The 17,363-nt window shown below is 50.7% G+C and overlaps 6 protein-coding genes across 6 annotated transcripts; 1 reads left to right on the top strand and 5 right to left on the bottom strand.

Moving 5' to 3' along the window:
• Positions 1-273: 273 nt before the first annotated feature.
• Positions 274-1,847, bottom strand: T310_6335 (Yapsin; the record flags this gene model as incomplete). The annotated part of the gene is made up of 2 exons (XM_013470837.1): positions 274-1,445; positions 1,499-1,847. 2 exons carry the CDS (start codon positions 1,845-1,847, stop codon positions 274-276), a joined length of 1,521 nt encoding a protein of 506 aa, XP_013326291.1.
• A 1,128-nt stretch (positions 1,848-2,975) lies between these two features.
• Positions 2,976-4,064, bottom strand: T310_6334 (Integral membrane protein; the record flags this gene model as incomplete). Its single annotated transcript, XM_013470836.1, has 3 exons — positions 2,976-3,362; positions 3,415-3,873; positions 3,927-4,064. 3 exons carry the CDS (start codon positions 4,062-4,064, stop codon positions 2,976-2,978), a joined length of 984 nt encoding a protein of 327 aa, XP_013326290.1.
• A 1,541-nt stretch (positions 4,065-5,605) lies between these two features.
• T310_6333 (uncharacterized protein) lies at positions 5,606-6,770 on the bottom strand (the record flags this gene model as incomplete). The annotated part of the gene is made up of 3 exons (XM_013470835.1): positions 5,606-5,743; positions 5,801-6,375; positions 6,503-6,770. 3 exons carry the CDS (start codon positions 6,768-6,770, stop codon positions 5,606-5,608), a joined length of 981 nt encoding a protein of 326 aa, XP_013326289.1.
• A 269-nt stretch (positions 6,771-7,039) lies between these two features.
• T310_6332 (HET domain protein) lies at positions 7,040-9,325 on the top strand (the record flags this gene model as incomplete). Its single annotated transcript, XM_013470834.1, has 7 exons — positions 7,040-7,299; positions 7,353-8,448; positions 8,514-8,690; positions 8,728-8,811; positions 8,918-9,054; positions 9,111-9,199; positions 9,291-9,325. The coding sequence occupies 7 exons, from the start codon at positions 7,040-7,042 to the stop codon at positions 9,323-9,325; spliced, it is 1,878 nt and encodes a 625-aa protein (XP_013326288.1).
• A 1,409-nt stretch (positions 9,326-10,734) lies between these two features.
• On the bottom strand, positions 10,735-11,760 carry T310_6331 (uncharacterized protein; the record flags this gene model as incomplete). The annotated part of the gene is made up of 1 exon (XM_013470833.1): positions 10,735-11,760. One exon carries the CDS (start codon positions 11,758-11,760, stop codon positions 10,735-10,737), a length of 1,026 nt encoding a protein of 341 aa, XP_013326287.1.
• Positions 11,761-12,848: 1,088 nt separating this feature from the next.
• Positions 12,849-16,712, bottom strand: T310_6330 (uncharacterized protein; the record flags this gene model as incomplete). The annotated part of the gene is made up of 2 exons (XM_013470832.1): positions 12,849-16,493; positions 16,551-16,712. 2 exons carry the CDS (start codon positions 16,710-16,712, stop codon positions 12,849-12,851), a joined length of 3,807 nt encoding a protein of 1,268 aa, XP_013326286.1.
• Positions 16,713-17,363: the final 651 nt, after the last annotated feature.

Below are 17,363 nucleotides of genomic sequence, written 5' to 3'. Positions count from 1 at the left end.
CAGAAGAACAGCGAAGGATAATCTTTGCTATATATATACCATACTCTATCCCATTGTCCAGGTCAAGTCAAATCAAGTCCAGTCCGGTCTCTCTAGCTCCGCAGAGAAACTGAAAAAAAAAAGTCAAAAATCAAAAAAAAAGTCAAAAACATCTCTCAATCCATGCTTATCGTAACAATATATACAATGGTATCAGCCATAATCCATCCATATACTATACCGGAATATCCAATCTATATACCAAACTCGAAGATATATCTTCTCTATACCTTATCAATACAGCGCCACGATCATCGACAACAGCCCCACCACCGCACTGGCAAAGGTCCCCCGAACTGTCCCTGCAGCACCGCTCTTGGACGACGACGACGACGACGACGGAGAGACCGTGCTCGTCGCCAGCGCCGTCCCCGTATACCGCACCGTACCCGTCGCCGTCGCGATCCCCGGCGCCTGCAGCCCCGTGGCCGTCTGCGTCACGGTCACGCCGGTCACCATGCTGCCGACCGCGCTGCCGCTGCTGCTCTGCTTGATCTCCACCACGTTGCTCTCCGTCGTGTTGAAGACCGTCTGCGCCAGCGAAATCTGCTTGTTGTCCAGGTCGTACACGACATAGGCCGACCGCAGGAACGTGTCGCCCAGGATCACGCCCAGGTTGGGATCCGTCGCCGGCATGAGGCCCAGCTGACACAGGCCCCAAGTGTCGACTCCCAGCGGGATGGCGAACTCGGAAAAAGGCACCTTGATGACCGGTCCGCCCGTGCCGCCAAACTCAAAGTCCAGCGTCCCGTCGGCCGTCTGCAGCAGGTCGCACTGCACCAGGGCCTGGTCGGAGCTGGGATCCTGGATGGCGCCGAAGAACTGCGCCAGCTGCTCGTACAGGTCCGGCGGCAGCATGGTGGCGGTGGTGCCGGAGTCCAGCAGGGCGGGCGCCGGAAGGCTGTCCGACGAGAGCGTCTGGCTCTTCCCGGTGGTGGTGTTGGTCACCGACAGCGAGGTCCACGCAACGGTCATGGTGGAAATGTTGCCCGTTTGGGCGTCGGGCTGGATCGGCAGCGTCAGCAGTTTGCCGGTGAATTTGGACGTGTCGTATCCGCCAAAGAGGATGCTGCCCGAGCGGGAGTCCAGATCGTTCAGCCACAGGCTGTACGCGCGGGTGCTGATCAGGCCCTGCTCGACCATCACGTCGACGATGTTGGGGTACGGTTTCGAGTGGTCCTCGACGACGATGGACTCATCCGTGTCGAAGCCGATGCCCATGATGCCGGTCGGGACGACTTTGGCGTCGGTGGCGACGGCCATGGTCAGGTTCTTGATCGTGACGCCTCCGATGCTGAAGTCATCGGTGATGTAGTCGCCCACGACGCCCGAGTCCGGGGTTCCATACTTGATCTGGAAGTCGTCTTTCCCGATGATCTTGACCGAGGACGAATCCGACGGGTCAACTGGACGAGAGTTAGACGACGGTCGAAAAGGGCAGAGGAAAGGCGCAACCTACAGACTCCTCCCAGACACGGAGACGTGCTCTCGTCGCACGAATCGGGCCCAAAGAACCAGATGTCGCTGCTGCCGGTGTCGATCTGCAGCTGGACGGTCTGCGGCGGGGTGCCCACGGTGGCGTTGACGAAGTAGAGACCCTGGCTGACGGCGTTCATGACAGGGACGGTGATGCTGTTGCGCCTGGCCAGCCGTCGGCCGGCGACGTTGCTGCTGCTGGTGGCGGGGCTCCGGGACAAGTCCATCTTGACGACCTTGGGCGAGTCGGCCTCAGCACTCGCCTGCGAGTCCAGGACGGCCAGGAGGCCGAGGAGAGAGGCAACGCATTTCCGCACCGACAGGGCTGCCATGTTGCAGGTTGCTCGGAGAGATCGGGATGACCCCAGGGTCTGCTCAGCGCAGGCCGGAGTCGGGCCTTATAAGGCGCTGCGACAGCATCCCCGTACGCGCGTGACGTCCAGGACGTGCGGCTCTGATTGAGTTCACGCATGGGGGCCACTGAGCTGGCTCCATACTGAGATGGACACGAGCATGGCGATTGGAGGCCGTTGCGCTCCGTCTGGAGTTAGCGAGCAGGTCTGCGGCTGCCGGCGTTGCTAGCGGCGCCTAGGAGGGGCGGCGTCGTCAGCTCCCGTCGCCACGCCGCGCGCCCAGGGGGGATCGCCGTTGGATAGCACGGCCACGATAGGCAGTGCAGATCGCGAATACGATCGCAAAGGTCCAATCATTATCCAACAATCCAACAGACCAACAGAACTAACAACACGAGCAAGGCTGAAGCACAGCACAGCACACTACCGCGTCACGTATTGTACCGTTAGTCGGGGAGATTTGGGTTGCAACAGAACCTTGGAACGGCCACGACCTTTTGTCGAATTATGCTTATTTCAGCCTGTTTTCTGCTCCAGTCTGAATCCTGTCCAGCAACTGACGAATAATAAGATCAAAATTTCTCTCGATACGGAGTATGCATGCATAGAGATAGACACGGGGTAATGGCTGTAACGATGCTCGCACGTGACAGATAAGGCGATGCCAAGCCTCGAGGCTGTGCTGCTAAGCCCTGCCACGTGATGGGCTGAATTGTAAGGTGTAGTTCGTATACAAGGCTCGTACAGAACTAATTCGACTACTGATCGAGTTCAACTTGTGGTAATTCATGAGTGAGTCTCATTTCATAGATCGTTTATTCCAAAGACATTCATATTCTAATCCCTAGATTCTGCGCGGGTATCGTATCGATATGTACAGTACATGAATGAACAACCTCCCAAGATCCTTTCCTCCCTGCCACGACGGCAGGCCTTCTATTTCGTGTCATCAAGATCATGCAGTCCGTCCAATGAAAAAAACCGCAAAATACCACGCAAGCCCATGAAATGATTGAAAAGATAGCGAACATCGCAGAAAATATAATACATAACACACCCGAAACGGAAGAGACAAATGGCGTAGATCTCATATCATATCACATCATATCAAACGTGTCGGAACGGCTCGTACGCATGCTGCCGGAAGTCCTGCATCGGCACCGGGTTGCCCGGGTGGTATGCCGGCGCCGGGCTTGCCCCCGTGTACGGGTTGCTCACCCGCTCGTACGTGTACGGCGCCTTCTCGGCCGTCACCCGGCGCCCGTAGCGGTCTCCGTGGTAGGGAGACCGGCCGGAGCAGCAGCACGAGCTCAGCAGCCAGAACAGACTGGACCCGATCGAAAAGGCGACGGCGATCCAGGTCACCACGTAGATGTGGCTGCCCATGCTTCCGTGGACGCCGTACTGCTTCAGAGCCGAGTTGAAAGTGCCCGTGAGCACGGTGAAGAGCGCCGTCGCGGTCACGGACGCCGCGATGGTGAAAAGAAGCGAGACCTGCAACCTGTTAGCACGACGCTTCTCCGTAGTCGTAAGATTCAAGACGTACTCCCGAGACAAAACTGGTGATCAAGCTGCCCAGCCGGCTGCAGATGGCCGTCAGACCCACAACGAGCTCCACGATCGTCGAAATAAAGGCCACGGCGTAGGCGATGAACATCCACTTGGATACGCTCTTGTACGTGTCGAGGCCCTTTTGCAGGTTGTCCGGCAGGAGGTTCTCGACGCCCGTGTTGTTCAGCTTCCACACCTCGACCGGGTTAAACCAGAATTCGGCCTGGGGGGGCGCGCAGTAGGTGACCTGGTAGTCGCCGTCCGCCGTCTTGTTCCCCGAGCAGTAGTTCCACAGCCCAATGTCGTAGAAGTCGTACAGATTGAGGGCCTTCTCCGCCTGCTCCAGGGCGTTGGCGAGCTGCTGGTCCGACCCGCCCGTGGCTTGGCCGGCGAGGTGGACGAGTTGGCTGGCGACGGATCCATCGGACGTGCTGGTCAGGTTGGAGAGATCGGCCTGCAATCGCCGTCAGTGACTGCTCTGAAATCAAGATACCATGCAGAACTCACCCGGAAGAAATACAGGTTATTGAGGGTGCTCGAGTGGGCGTTGGTCGAGCCCAGGCCGACGAGCAAGATGCAGATGAGAGCTCCGACGGAGAGCACGTACGGAGTGAAGATACACGCAATGCGGCCCGCTTTGCCCATCTTGGCAGTTCCGTGTTAGTTTATCGGTGGTGAGACGAGACGGCGTCGTGTTGAGATGAGATGGGACGGAACAGGAGAAGGGAGGGAATAGGACTGAGGGAGAAGTAAATAAATAATGACAGGACGCAAGGGAAGAAAACCACGCAACCGGGACGGCGTGCAAGGATTAATAAATGAAATGCGGCACGAGCGATCTCAATCCCAGCCCTGCCACAAACTAATGCCAGAGTGGGACAAGCCGCGCAATGCGAAGAAACGCACGGAAAAGCAAATCCACTCGACTGTGGCTGAGTGGAGGACACGCGGTGTGCATCTGCCAGTTGCTCCGGCGGGCCTGTCGGTTTGTTGCTATTCTTGTTTTTTTCTCTTGGCGGTCTGTGGCTGTGGTAAAAAATCCTGATGCCTTGATTGAGCCTTCTCGATACTGTTTCCCAGCCACTCTACGATTAATTTATTGCTCCACACACCTAATATCACGAACTGATGCCAGCTGAGCTGTGGGTTTAGGACGGTCCATACAGAACTACGGAGTACTAACTTGATCGAAATTCTCACTCGCTGCCTTGGTAAGCTTATCAGACGACCATGATATCATAATCATTACCCATCGGGAAACTACTGTTGAAGAACAAAAATATCCACGTCGATCTTAACCAAAATATCCATTTATTGATGGACTTGGTTCAACTAGTTATCGAAGACCCTGACTAAGCAGAAATTGCCAAAAAAAAAAAGTACTGTACTGCACCTAGGTAGATCAACCCAGAATTATTAGGCAGCGAATCGACTGCGCCAACACGAGAAACAGAATTACAGTGAGCTAGCAAGGCTAAGAGTACTCTGTACTACTACAGTAGTATCTATACGAGATCCGCTCGGATTTCATGCTTGGCAGTGTCAGAACACGAAATACTGCATCTAGTATATCGTATTGTCAGCAGCACAGCTTATCTCATGCCATTAAATTATTAGTGCTTATTGTCCATTATTCTATTAGGATAGAGCATTCTAGTACTCCTTACCCTAAGCCTAAGCCTGATCCAGCTTTTTGAAGTACGCATGTCTTTCTTGTCCTCTCCAATTCTTAACACTCTTTTCCCTCTTTTCACCAATATGTATTTATTGTCTGCATTACACTCTTTTTTTCCCTGGTCTCGTTTTGTCCTATGTTTTTTTTCTCCTTTCGTTACTTTTTACATATGCTCTCTTCCTCCCTTCCTTTCTGCTCTCCTAACCCTCTTTTCTCTGTACTGTCTGTGTATTGATGGTTACTATTTCTTGTCGCGAAATCTCTTTCAAAACTGATGAACCTCCCGGGACTACGATCCTGGGGCGACTGGCTGAAACATAGATACTGGGACTGTCAGGCTAAAGAATTCTATTTCGGGAGTTTTGAAATCCTTTTTTTTTAAAGCTCGATATAGGTGAATACAAAGTACTCCGTACACAAATAAGAGACAGCAAGGAGATTGTGCCTCCTGCTAGCATGCGTTCCTCATGAGGCAGAGGGCCATGAGACGCAACTGCAGAGGGTGCTTATCTCAAGTATATGGCTCAGGACTGTCGTCGAATTCATGTTCTCCGTAATGGATGTTCGCCGCGTGCCGGTAATACTTGAAGCACAGGACAAATTCGACACAGTTTTCACTCTTACACTTGTATCGTTTGTCATAGGTCAACTAATCCCGATTATCCTTGTCTGATCAGCAAGTTTGCAACAAAGAAAAAAAACTCACGCAACCGCAGGAATCACAAAGAGCCCCGATATATTTCCCCGGACCACACGGCAGACTGTCATCGTCATCCATCATTTTCGGCAGAAGTTTGAGAATGTCTGGCTCATATATGTCATGAAATACTGCTACATGCCGTGGTGTCCACTTGTCCAGAGTCCTGGCCGAGGCATCGGCGCCCATCCCCTTGAGGTCTTTGATTATTTGAAGAGTCTCATTCTCCAACTGGCGGCACGCCCAGTGTAGTGGGGTCCATCCGTCAATGTCTACGGCGTTAACCAAGTCGACGTTCTCTTTGTCATTTAAAATGTGGCGGAGAACGGAAGAAGATCCTCTTCCAGCGGCAAAATGAAGAGCATTGCGGCCGATTTTGTCCCGAGTGTGGATTGTACTTGTCGAGCTGGAAAGGAGTTGGACCATCTCCCAATCCCCCTGCATGGCCGCCATGTGAAGTGGGAGTCGCCCCCATCTGGTCTGTCCAGTCGATTGAAACTCCTGGTTGCTCCAGAAGTCGTTTGGCCACCTCAATATGCGCCTGGGAAGCCGCGGCGTGTAAGGCTGTCTCATAACGTCCGCCTCTGAGGATTGGAGAGGCGTCATGCTCCAGCAGAAGATCAACCATCCTAAGAACCTCGCGATAATCAGGATAGTCGGAAGCATTCCAAGACCCAGACACCGCTGCTTGTATTGGCGTGCCGTACCGACCTCCCACAAGGTCGATCTTATCGGATGGTAAATGTTGCAGAAGAAGTTTCGCAACATCGTATTGGTGCCTGAACGCGGCAGCATTGAGTGGTGTCCCATGCCACCCACCGACAATACTCGGGTCAGCACCGTTGTCAAGGAGTAGTTGGACCGTGTCATATGGATTCTTGTCCCCGTTGATCGCAGCCTGAAGAGCTGTACCCCATTTTCCGGCAACTTTATTGATCGCTACCAGATCTTTGGAGCGTCTTAAAAGACATTCCACCATTTTGACCTGGCCATTGGACGCAGCAAAGTGCAATGCGGTCCCATCCTTCCCAACAGTTTCTTCAGCACCTCCCCATTTTTCCAGGAACAGTTCAAACAGTTCGAGGTCGTTCAATTTGATTGCAATCTGGAGGGTTTTGGGGGATGTCAGTCCATCGGATGGATTGACCTTACTGTAGCACTCGACCAACAGTCGAACAACCGCACGAGAAGTGTATCGCAAAGGCAAATATAGTCTGTGGGTATAACTTCGAATATTGCGCAGCCGCAATGGGCCGGAAGAAGGTGCTTAATCTCCGAGCAATCAATCCAGACGCGCAATTCGGTCAGCAGAGAACACAACATATGTGTCCCTGGGCATTTGAGCGCCTACGCTCGGATCGCGCTGCGATTTTGCAAGATTTCCGAATCTTCCATGAGCGGTTCAAAGCAATCTTTGCGGATCAACCGCCCCGCTGCAGTCAGATCATGCAGGATGGAGTCAGAGTCAACGTGCCCTGTAATGGCAGTTGCCCTCAAGCCTGTCAAAGGTTTGAAGGTATGAGGGTAAACGATCAGTCTGCACATGACCTGGGTTGTACAGGAGAATGTGCCCGACTTTGTTGGGACGAAATCTCTTACAGGAGCGTGGAAGGCGGCCCAGCCGTCTCGTTGGAACGAACGACCAGCGAATATATCAGACACTGTCCTGCGTCAAAAACACTCTTGCCATATCACACGTTTGGAGCCATGGTCAAGGAGGTAGACCCGAGGACGGCTTCAACAGTTGTCTGCACCAGCGCTACACCGCCATCGCCAAAGACTTGGGCTGCGACTCGTATTGGATGGACACGCCTTGCATTCCAAACGATTATGCCCTCCGCAACGAGGCAATCGAAAATATCAATCGGATTTTTGCCGACAGCAAGGCGACACTAATCTGCGATCGAGACTTGATGGACATTGACATCTCGGATCTAACACTTACTCTGCGGGAGTCTATACTTGCTACGCTAATGGTCTGTGACTGGGATGTGAGAGCATGGACTCTTCTTGAAGGGATGCGTGGACGACGAAATGTCTACATTCTTTGCAGAGATAGAAAAACAGTATCTCTTCAAGAATGTTTCAAGATCGTCTTGTATGATGGACGTCTCGATCTCATAGCCCTTTTACTGGCGACACAGCATGTCATCCCCTATTCATCGGCAGACGATGTCCCAGAGCGGTCCAAAGGAACTTGGTGGGAGAATTTATACGCAGAACGTATCAGAGGCCGCATCTCAGTGCAGGAAGGAACTTGTCTACTCAGTCATCGCCATGCATCAAGGCCCGGTGACGAGATTGTTATTTGGAGTCTGTTGCTTGGCGATGTCGTGCACAGGACGCCCGTGGACTTTTGGCGAGCTCAAGAGGGACAGATTATAAATACAGGACTTCTAATGTCCAGTATACCGCGAATCAAAGGCCACAAAGGACTGGGATGGGCACCAACACGGCCGAACCTCCCATTTGACACCACAACACAACGATTCCCTGCATACGATGGGAATGCTACAGCTTACGCCAATATCACGCGAAAAGGTCTTGAGGGATTCTGGCTAATCGCTAAATTTAAACAATCGAAATTCAAGCGATGGATCCGGAGATTTCTTTCTTCTCACGAGTCTCAGGGTCGCATTTTGGGACATGGGACCCGCGTCAGTTCATCTCCCGTCTCCCATATTACGAGAAATGGATTGCACTGTTGCAACCTCGATTTCAGACACAGACTGGAGAGGGGTGGCGAGATAGCCCCGGATGGTACCAGGGGGAGTCGAATGGGCCATTATTTGCGATTGTGGTGTCGAGTAACGGCTATGAATGGAAGTGGAAGGAGGTCTTCGAGTGGGACGGTGACACATCTAGCATGCCAGTCATGAAAGTAGAGAAGATTCTATTGGTGTGAAGATTCCTAATATAAAACGATATGTATGAAGATAAGCTCACATCTTCCTGTGCATTTCCAAATCCCCTATATTGTAAAGGAAATAACACTTTTGCACACAACCCGCGATTCTTACGTAAGCAAGCGTCACGCGTCGCGTCTCTTATGTAAGCTTCCTGTAGTCCCTACACCCCAAATATGCTGGTACCACCCCTAGAGGCTTCATACTGGAACCCCTATAGGCTTCCCTACAGGCTTTATACTGGCACCCCTGCAGGCCTTACGCTGGCACTCTTATAGGGTTCATGCTGGCACCCTACAGGCTTTATATAGGCTTACATTACAGGTATGCGGAGGGCCGAAGTTCCGGAGCATTTAGGTATAAGCATTTAGGTGTACTGGGCTTCATATTAGGCTTTATATTAGCTTATATAGGCTTTATAAAGCCTCTTTTATAGGCTTCCCTAGAGGCTTTATTAAGACTTATATTACAGTGCGGAGGGCCGAAGGTCCGGAGCATTTAGGTATGAGCATTTAGGTATACTAGGCTTTATATTTGCTTATAGGCTTCCTTATAGGCTCCCTTATAGGCTTACATATAAGCCTATATTACAGGCTTGCGGAGGGCCGAAGGTCCGGAGCATTTATAGGCATTACTAAGCCTAGGTGTTCTTTACCCTTCAAGCCTAGACGAGCGGAGCGAGTCGTTAAAGGCTTGTCGAAAAAAAAACTTTGCAAATCATCTATCCACTCAATTCACACCTATATTCGTGATCATTTGATTCAGTTTGAATACAAGGGAAACTGTAACTGGGGCCCCTCTTACCAAAAAAAAAGCTGCTCTTTTTGCTGATGGCCCAATCATGGATCCTTGCTTATAGCTCAAACTTCCTTCAGCTGCACCAGGCTGGTACATTACCTAGGTACTATGCTCTTGTTAGTTCTTGGCATAGTGCTATCAGTAACTACCTAGGTACATACTACACCAGGCTGTCTCTGGCTGTCATAAGTTCACATGATGGGTTAAAGCAGCGAGGTTAGGTATGCTGCCCGAGCAGGATACCTAGATCTCCCTAGAATTACGTAGGCAGCGAAACAACGTCGCTATAATATCATACTGCCTGCTAGCAGCACAGCTTGCCTTGTTTTTATTGAATAAATTTCTTAGTGCTTATTATTGTCTAATATTTCTGCCAGGATAGAGCATTCTGGTAATACTCCTTACCTTACCTGAGTCGTGCCTAATTACAAACTCAACTTTTTTATTAGATCTTCTCACTGAATTTGAATTTGTTTGTACTTGGTACCTGGATGCGGTTAGGTATGGCCGCTACCTAATTTATATTGACAGAAAATGGTAAAGACAATAATTAATCCACGGAGTATCTTGACTAACAACTAGAGAAAAGCGTGACAGGACTGAAGACGGTGAGAAAATAGGCGCATTGTAACCCTAAATCACCTAAATCGTGAAGAAAGGCTCCATGTGATTCAGAATCATTCAATCGCGTTGTCCTATCTAGATAGCTCGACCTGCTAGCATCACGAGTGAGATAGATGGTTTTATTCCTGGAACCAACTACTTGAGTCTGATAGTATTAAAGTAGCAAGAGAAATTTTTAAAGAGAAGCATGAGGTTGAAATTGTGAAACAATTTAAGATGGTATTATCGATACATAATACGTAATATATGAAATAAAGTCTAAGGTCGATGTATATGTCATTAGACAAGGAGACAATACTTTATAAAATTGAACACGAATTCTTCGTCAACACAAACGACTACTACAATTAATTCTTTTACTAGAATACAACGCCTGTCAATGCAGAAGAGAAAGATGATCCAATTTGACTAATGCTAGAACTCTTAGCTCACAGGAACAAAACGTGAAAGGAAGGAATAGGTTAATTATAGGTCCAAAATTCCAAGAGATCGATCAGATTCCACCTCCGTCTTGATGGCTGTTTGTTGCATATGAGAGAACTCCCAGAGACTGACATGGAGAACGAGAGATGTCGTGTAGTGATGATATCTTGATGCATTTTCCTTGCGGCACATTCACTCTGGCTTCCGACCATACACAACGTAATAGTCATAGAGTGGATGGATCTTAGGATTTTTGACATCATTCAGAGCCTGCGCTGCGAGAACTTTCACTTCCTCAGGGGACCACGATTCAAATCTGGTCAACACAGCTATAGCAGCTGACTCGAATCCTGGCTCCCCCTGAAGCAAATTCCAAGTCCCGATTTTTTTGTAATACGGATCCTTGGGCCAAGGTCCCATTGGGATTCGATATTTCTGGACATGGATGTCCACAAACCCGGCTTCACGGAACCATTGCTCGAGATTCGGCCCGGGTTGCGTCGGATACCCCGCTTTTTCAAAAGCAGAGAGTACTTCCTTAGAATACCTCTCTATGTGGCTGCCTTTAGTGCTTCCATCTTCAGACCTCATCATTGAGTCCCAGTCCTGAAATTCCACCCAGCCTCCAGGCTTCGTGTACTTAAAACATTGCTTCAACAACTTCTTGAAATCCTTGATAGAATAAGCCAGATAACGAGCGTGGATAAAGTCGAATGGACTTTCGTATGCCCATTCAGCCTCAATGTCATCAACGAGAAACCTCAGATTTGGTGGAACCATGGATGGCTGAGTAGGACTCAGATCGACACCAATGACCTCTGCAGAAGGGTACTGGTCCGCAAAGTCGATTGCCCATATTCCAGTCCCAGTGCCAAGGTCAATAACTCGCTGTGGTGATGGTCCGATAGGTGCAAGAAACAGTTTTCTCTCCATGACTGTTAGTGTCATCTCATGGATCATGTCCAGGCGATCAGATTCTTTGTCGTCGTTGGGTAAGAGATAACTGCCATCACGGTAACCGTGGTAGCGCCTGCCATTCTCGTGGCGGTAGTCCAGCACAGATGAGGTCAAAGAAGCACTGTAGACTGAGAACTCGTTCCCATAAGCAGAATCTGTCTCAGTGGCCTTAACATCTACTTCGATGGGACGTTGACTTTGATCAGCGCGTGTAGAGGGCTCGTGTGTAGAGGGCTCGTTTTGTGCAGTGGATTCTGTCATGGTTGGGTTTTGGTGATGACACAAAAAATAAATAAAGGCAAATGGAACAAATCCCTGAGATAGAGTCGGATTCAGTCGAGCAATGGAATTTAATGAGGGGTGACTGCGGTATTTCACAGAAGAAGGTACTATAATCGAAGTGCTGCTCTGCCGCTCTTTATGGCCGTTGTGACAACGGAAGAATATTTGCATACCCGCAACTGACACATGTGACAAGATCAATATAGCTGCATTAGTGCATAATAAGGACAAAGTGTCAAGGATGTTGATATCCGGGGATGTACTGAACCGAAAATGGAAACTGCTCACTGAAACCTACAGAAGAAGCAAATACAGGAAGAGCGACGTGGTAGAAGCGGGGCAGGTCATATCGACAGCTGAGTAGTATGTTGCCCTAATCCACTTCAGGGCCATTTCTGAATATTGACAACAGCGCTAGTTCGGTTTACTCCTTCCGGCTGTTGCGATGCAGCCCGATTGACATTGATATCAAACGTGGTGGAATACTATCCATGCACTTAACGGCCATGCAGGATATAGTTCGCGAATGCCTTCCCCAGGCTCGTCCATTGGCAGCTGCTAAGATCACATCCTTGTTGAATAACAATACCACTCAATTTTTCGCGATGAGTGACATCACTGCTCACGAGGCTCGGATTGAACCGCTTCAATGCTATTGTCTCCTAAGAAAAGGATAGCGGCACCTGACCCTCATCCGATCCTTTGAACGCTACCCGGAACTTTTCCCCTTGTTGCATAATCTCAACGTTTGGTCCGGAAAATGGGGAATAGAGAAAGTTGGAGATGAGGAGGTAGATACTTCTAGGGTCTAAAATTGAGTTTGGAGGTCCTAGGTACTGTTGAGTACTGTTGAGGGGACAGAGCAATTTGGATTGGTTAGGTATCCATGCTCTTGAGACTCAGAAAAAGTAATGAATTCCAGACTCAACGATTGGTATCTGCGTGCTGTACATACATGACATATGCGAAGAATAGCTAGTCATTACATGGCGTATGGGAATATCTAGTCTGTACATGAAGGCGAAAAATAACCATGGCATGATATGGTTGACGACCTCAGAATCCTCTCAAGAATAATCCCTCGACTGTTTCCAATTCCATCCAAGAGTGCGCATTCCATCTTCCCAGCCCTCACGCGGGTACAGCGGAGGCTGGATCACGCCCTTTTCGTCCGTGGGCATGGCTGCACCGCCACGGCGACGTCGCTCAATCAAGAGGTTTTGGTCTGCCCGCGCCCAGATTTTAAAGGGTGTATTAGGTGAGTCGGACCAAACAGGTCCCGGTGGAGGAGGCGGAGCCAGAAGCAGGTCGGCCAGCGTCCTGCCTTTTCTCTTGTCGCCTTCCCCTGAACCCGATTCTGTTGCATCCTCGGAGTGATCATCCTCGCTTTCTGATGACTCTTCAATATCTCGGTCACTTTCATTTGTGACGTCGCGAATGGGTCTGGTGGCACGGTCGACTTCACCAGAAATATGAACTGGCACATTTTCATCTCCTAATTCAATGCTGGCCGTCTCGTGTCTTTCACCTGCACCATCGTCATCATCGGTATCACCATCGGTCGTGTCGTCATCCGCAGGAGCATCCTGCATCGACTCCTGCACCTCATTTGGAGGAGCGCTTGGGGAGGAACGTGCTCGGAGCCCTGCAAGCTTTTCTACCAGGCTGCCGGTAGACGACGTATTCGCTTCTCCGCGAACCACAAAGGGCACAGCAGAGTCAACGCTAGCACGGGATGGGCACTGCGATGCAACAATCTCGATGCCACGCGCGGTGAGACTTCGTTTCTTAGAGACCGGCCTGTCAAACTTATCACAAAAGTAGTTTTCATATTTCTGTGGTTCTTCCACGGCGGAGAGACACTGCTGCCAATAACGCGCGTAGTCGGTTAGGTGTTGGATGACAAAGTCGTCCCACAAAAATGATCTCTGCATGAGACCTCGGTTTCGCAGCGCTTGGAGTTTTGAGCATATCTTTGCAAAATGGTTGAAATCGCCTGTATACGAGGGGTAATCCCGCTTAAACTTGTCGTAGACCTCCTGCGCCTTGTCACGATTCGTATCTGAGGGAGACCCGCTCTTGCGTTGATGCAATGGTTCACTTCGCAAATTTTCAGGATAATTGTCAGAGGTAATATCATTGTGGCTAGTCGGAGCGGGTCTGGGTCGCTTGGGCGATGACTGCTCGTCCAGAGCGGCTTCATCGGCAGGCCGTTTCCGTGGTGAAGTGACTGAAGCCACATCTATTTCCATTCTTGAGCTGTCTTGAGTGGAACCATCGCATACGCTTGAAGCTGGAACATCTGGTTGTGATTGAGGGCCTATCTGGCTCACCTTGAACAGCTGGGATGGTGCTGGTAAGTCGTGTTCCGGCCCACTTGAGATGCCTGAAAGGCCAGACATACCAGAGGCTACTGGTTGAGATGAGATGTTGAAATCCAAAGAGAAGCCTGAATTGGTGGGGAATTCTTCAGCTGAGGCTTGTGTGTCTGGATGCGACATGGTAATGTGGTCCCGTCTGTCGCTCCCACTGTTCTGTGTGCCCTTGTCACCCACAGTGCTCTGAGTCCTTGCAAACGGGTCCTGGTCAGCTCCTAGTGCGCGACCGTTGCTATCGTAAGAATTTGCGATTCTCGATTGAGAAGACGTCTTCGTGGCCTCTGATGAACTTTGAGGCGGTATACTTCCTCGAGGCGACAAGTGATCAATGTTCGTCCTCTTTGAACGAAGACACTCATCCAGAGTCTCAATCACCTGTATCTTCTCTGTAGCCGTAGGAGCAGGAACTGATGGGCCTGAACTGGTGATTTCTTGGTCTTCGACCTGGCTGTGAATATCCGCCTGCAAGGCGGCGTCGAGTGCGCAAGGAACAGAAACCTCCATTTCTGACGGGTCGCTTCGTATATCCCGCTCTGCTTCATAGACTTTTGGCGAAGGAGCGGCATCGCGACGGTCTTCGCTGTCATTCACTTCATCCTGTGAAAGTCGATTTCGAGCTTCGCCGACAAGGGAGTCCGGAGGGGGTACCTCGACGGCGATAGCAACTTGAGGCACGGCTATGGCATCTGATCGTCTAGTAGACTCACGTGGTCGCAAGGGACTGCTGTCAGGTGGCACAAGTTGCTTTGGGGGTTCAGGACTCGGAGACCACGGAATTGGATCCGATTCCTCATCGGACTCTGATTCTGGCTGCAACGCAGGGCTGGAAACAGAGGGAAGAGCAGTTTCAGCATTTCCCGAGTGTGAGTCCTCCGAGACATTGTCCGGTAAGGACCTCGACCTTTTTCGCGAGATCATCTCATTCCATTTTTGCAGCAACTTTGGCGGGACATGGCAACGGGGTGTTATCTGCCCCGGTTCGGCTGGGACCCAGCAATCGCGTTTTGCCAGTAGTTCCATCTGATCCTGGGGAATCATGACATCCCTTCGACGAATCTTCGTCATGCCTTCCCAAGGATCCGAGGGGTCTAAGTTTTTGACCATGGGAGTATGGTTTTGCTTACGTCTCTTCGGAGATTGCGCCGCAGTTTGTGAGTCACCCTCCTTCAGTTGTTCTCCGGAGCGATGGGAGAGCTCAGCTAATGCAGAAGGCTCTCTTGATTCATGGTCAGAATCGGCTGGAAGTAGAGTCTCGGAAACACTGCGCTTCCTGCTATTCCCTTTGTCCTGGGGAGCGGAATCTGCCCTGGGTGGTGAGGGAGAGGTTCTAGTGTGGGAAGAATCCCGACTGCCTTGTGATGCTTGATGATCAGATGGCTCTTGTGTCTCCAGCGAATTATTGGTGGTCGCTTCGTAATTGGTATCATCATTAGCGAGCTGGGAAGCCGGGGCCGATTTCGCCGGGGAGACGTTCTTGGGTGATTCGACACTGGATTCTCCATTGACCGGAGCATCTAAAGGAGACTCAGTCTCCTGCCGCCTCTCCTCATTTTTGTGTTTCTGAAGGAGTCCCAATAACTCATTTCGCTGCGCTGGAGGGGCCACAGTATTTTGTGGAGCGGGGATCTGGTCGTGGAGATGAAATGATGACTTGGCCGGCGGGACTTGCGTAGCGAACGCTTCCTGAGATTGCAAGGTATTGGCCAGTTCAGCTTGAGGATCATCGGTAGCAACAAGATGGACAGGCTGAGACATGAGAGACTCGTCGGAATCGTACCCATCGCCAGCTTCATTCTGGCCTTTAGATTCAGGCTCGTCCTCAGGTTCAGGTTCGTCCTCAGGTTCATACTCATCCTCAGATTCAGGCTCCTCGTATTGATACTTGTCCCCGGAATCAGGATCCTCCTCTGGTTCATACTCAGACTCATCCCCAGGTTCAGACTTGTCTTCAGGATCGAGGCCGCCGTTAGTCCTGCGATTGCGGATGTAAAGGGGAATATGGGCTTGAATGATAGCTTTATCAATTAGATTTCTAATTTCGGGAATCTCGTCAAGCGAAACAGGCGTTGCCACACTGTTCACGAACCCAGGTTGGTCCACAAAGCTGAATGCCTCGATAAAGAGGTGGATAGCTGGTTGCGACTTGATGTACTCAAGCACAAGCTCGAACTCCAAGAGCTCCAAACGACAACCAATGTCATTTTTCCGGATGTTGTTGAACTTATCCAATTCATTTTTCGGCAAGTCCTCTAAGAACTCACTCGAAAAGATCGCACGAATTGAAGTGACGGAATCGGACAGAATCGCTGTGGTCGGAGGCGCTTGTTTATCCCACTGCAGCAAAAGACAGTCAGCATAAATCACTTTTTGGGGAAATGGGGGCCATCTCACTTTTACGACCTGGACTGGCTGCGAGGTTGGACCTCTGAACCGTAGGTTGCTCTGATCATCTACCCACTCCACCTCATATTTTGTCGCTGGTCCTTCGAGGCGCAAGAACTGGGATAGCGCTGAACTTGCGAGAGGACTGATCCAGTCAATCATCGACTCCATTTTGAGGCCTTCATGCGCTTGTGACGAACTCTTGCCGGTGTCGTCGATATCATGATGCTGTTGAGATCACCGGCGGTTGGGAGCTGCCCTGTAAGTCGAAAGCAAGAGAGGGGACAACCAGATGACAGAGCAGTGAGTGTAGCCATGCAAGACAATGGTGTCATCTTCAATAGGAAGTCTCTTGCCTTGTATTCATGCCATCATCGAAGTGTGGGGGCGCCATTCAAAGACCGTAGGGCAACTGATCGAGCTGTACACGATTGCTCCCATTCTTCCCCTGCATTATCGGGCGGCGCGCGTCTTCACCGCCTAGCCAAACCGGGAAAGACCTGCCCACCAGCCACACGGGGCGCGGCGCGTCAAGACACGTTGCTGCGCCACAGATGTCACGGGCCACCACACGTCATCACATGAACCATGGGCGGCGGGCCAGACCGGCGTTGCAGGCAGAGCGCCTTGATGCTGGCATCCCCGCATCTGATAAGAAGTATCATTACATTTCCCTGCTTTTGTCCGTTGCAGTCAGCGCTCACTGGTTGGACCAAAAAAAGTGTTTTCCTCTTCACAGGCGGCTTGCTCTCTGTGGACTCTGATAAGTGACCAGATCCTCCTCCAGCTTGCCGAGACGGTCTTTGGGTTGAGTCAGCAGCT

Source organism: Rasamsonia emersonii, assembly GCF_000968595.1.
Source record: "Rasamsonia emersonii CBS 393.64 chromosome Unknown ctg1118621760399, whole genome shotgun sequence".
Lineage (NCBI taxonomy): Eukaryota > Fungi > Ascomycota > Eurotiomycetes > Eurotiales > Trichocomaceae > Rasamsonia > Rasamsonia emersonii.
The sequence above is the reverse complement of the archived record's forward strand: the minus strand, read 5'-3'. Positions and strand labels throughout refer to the sequence as shown.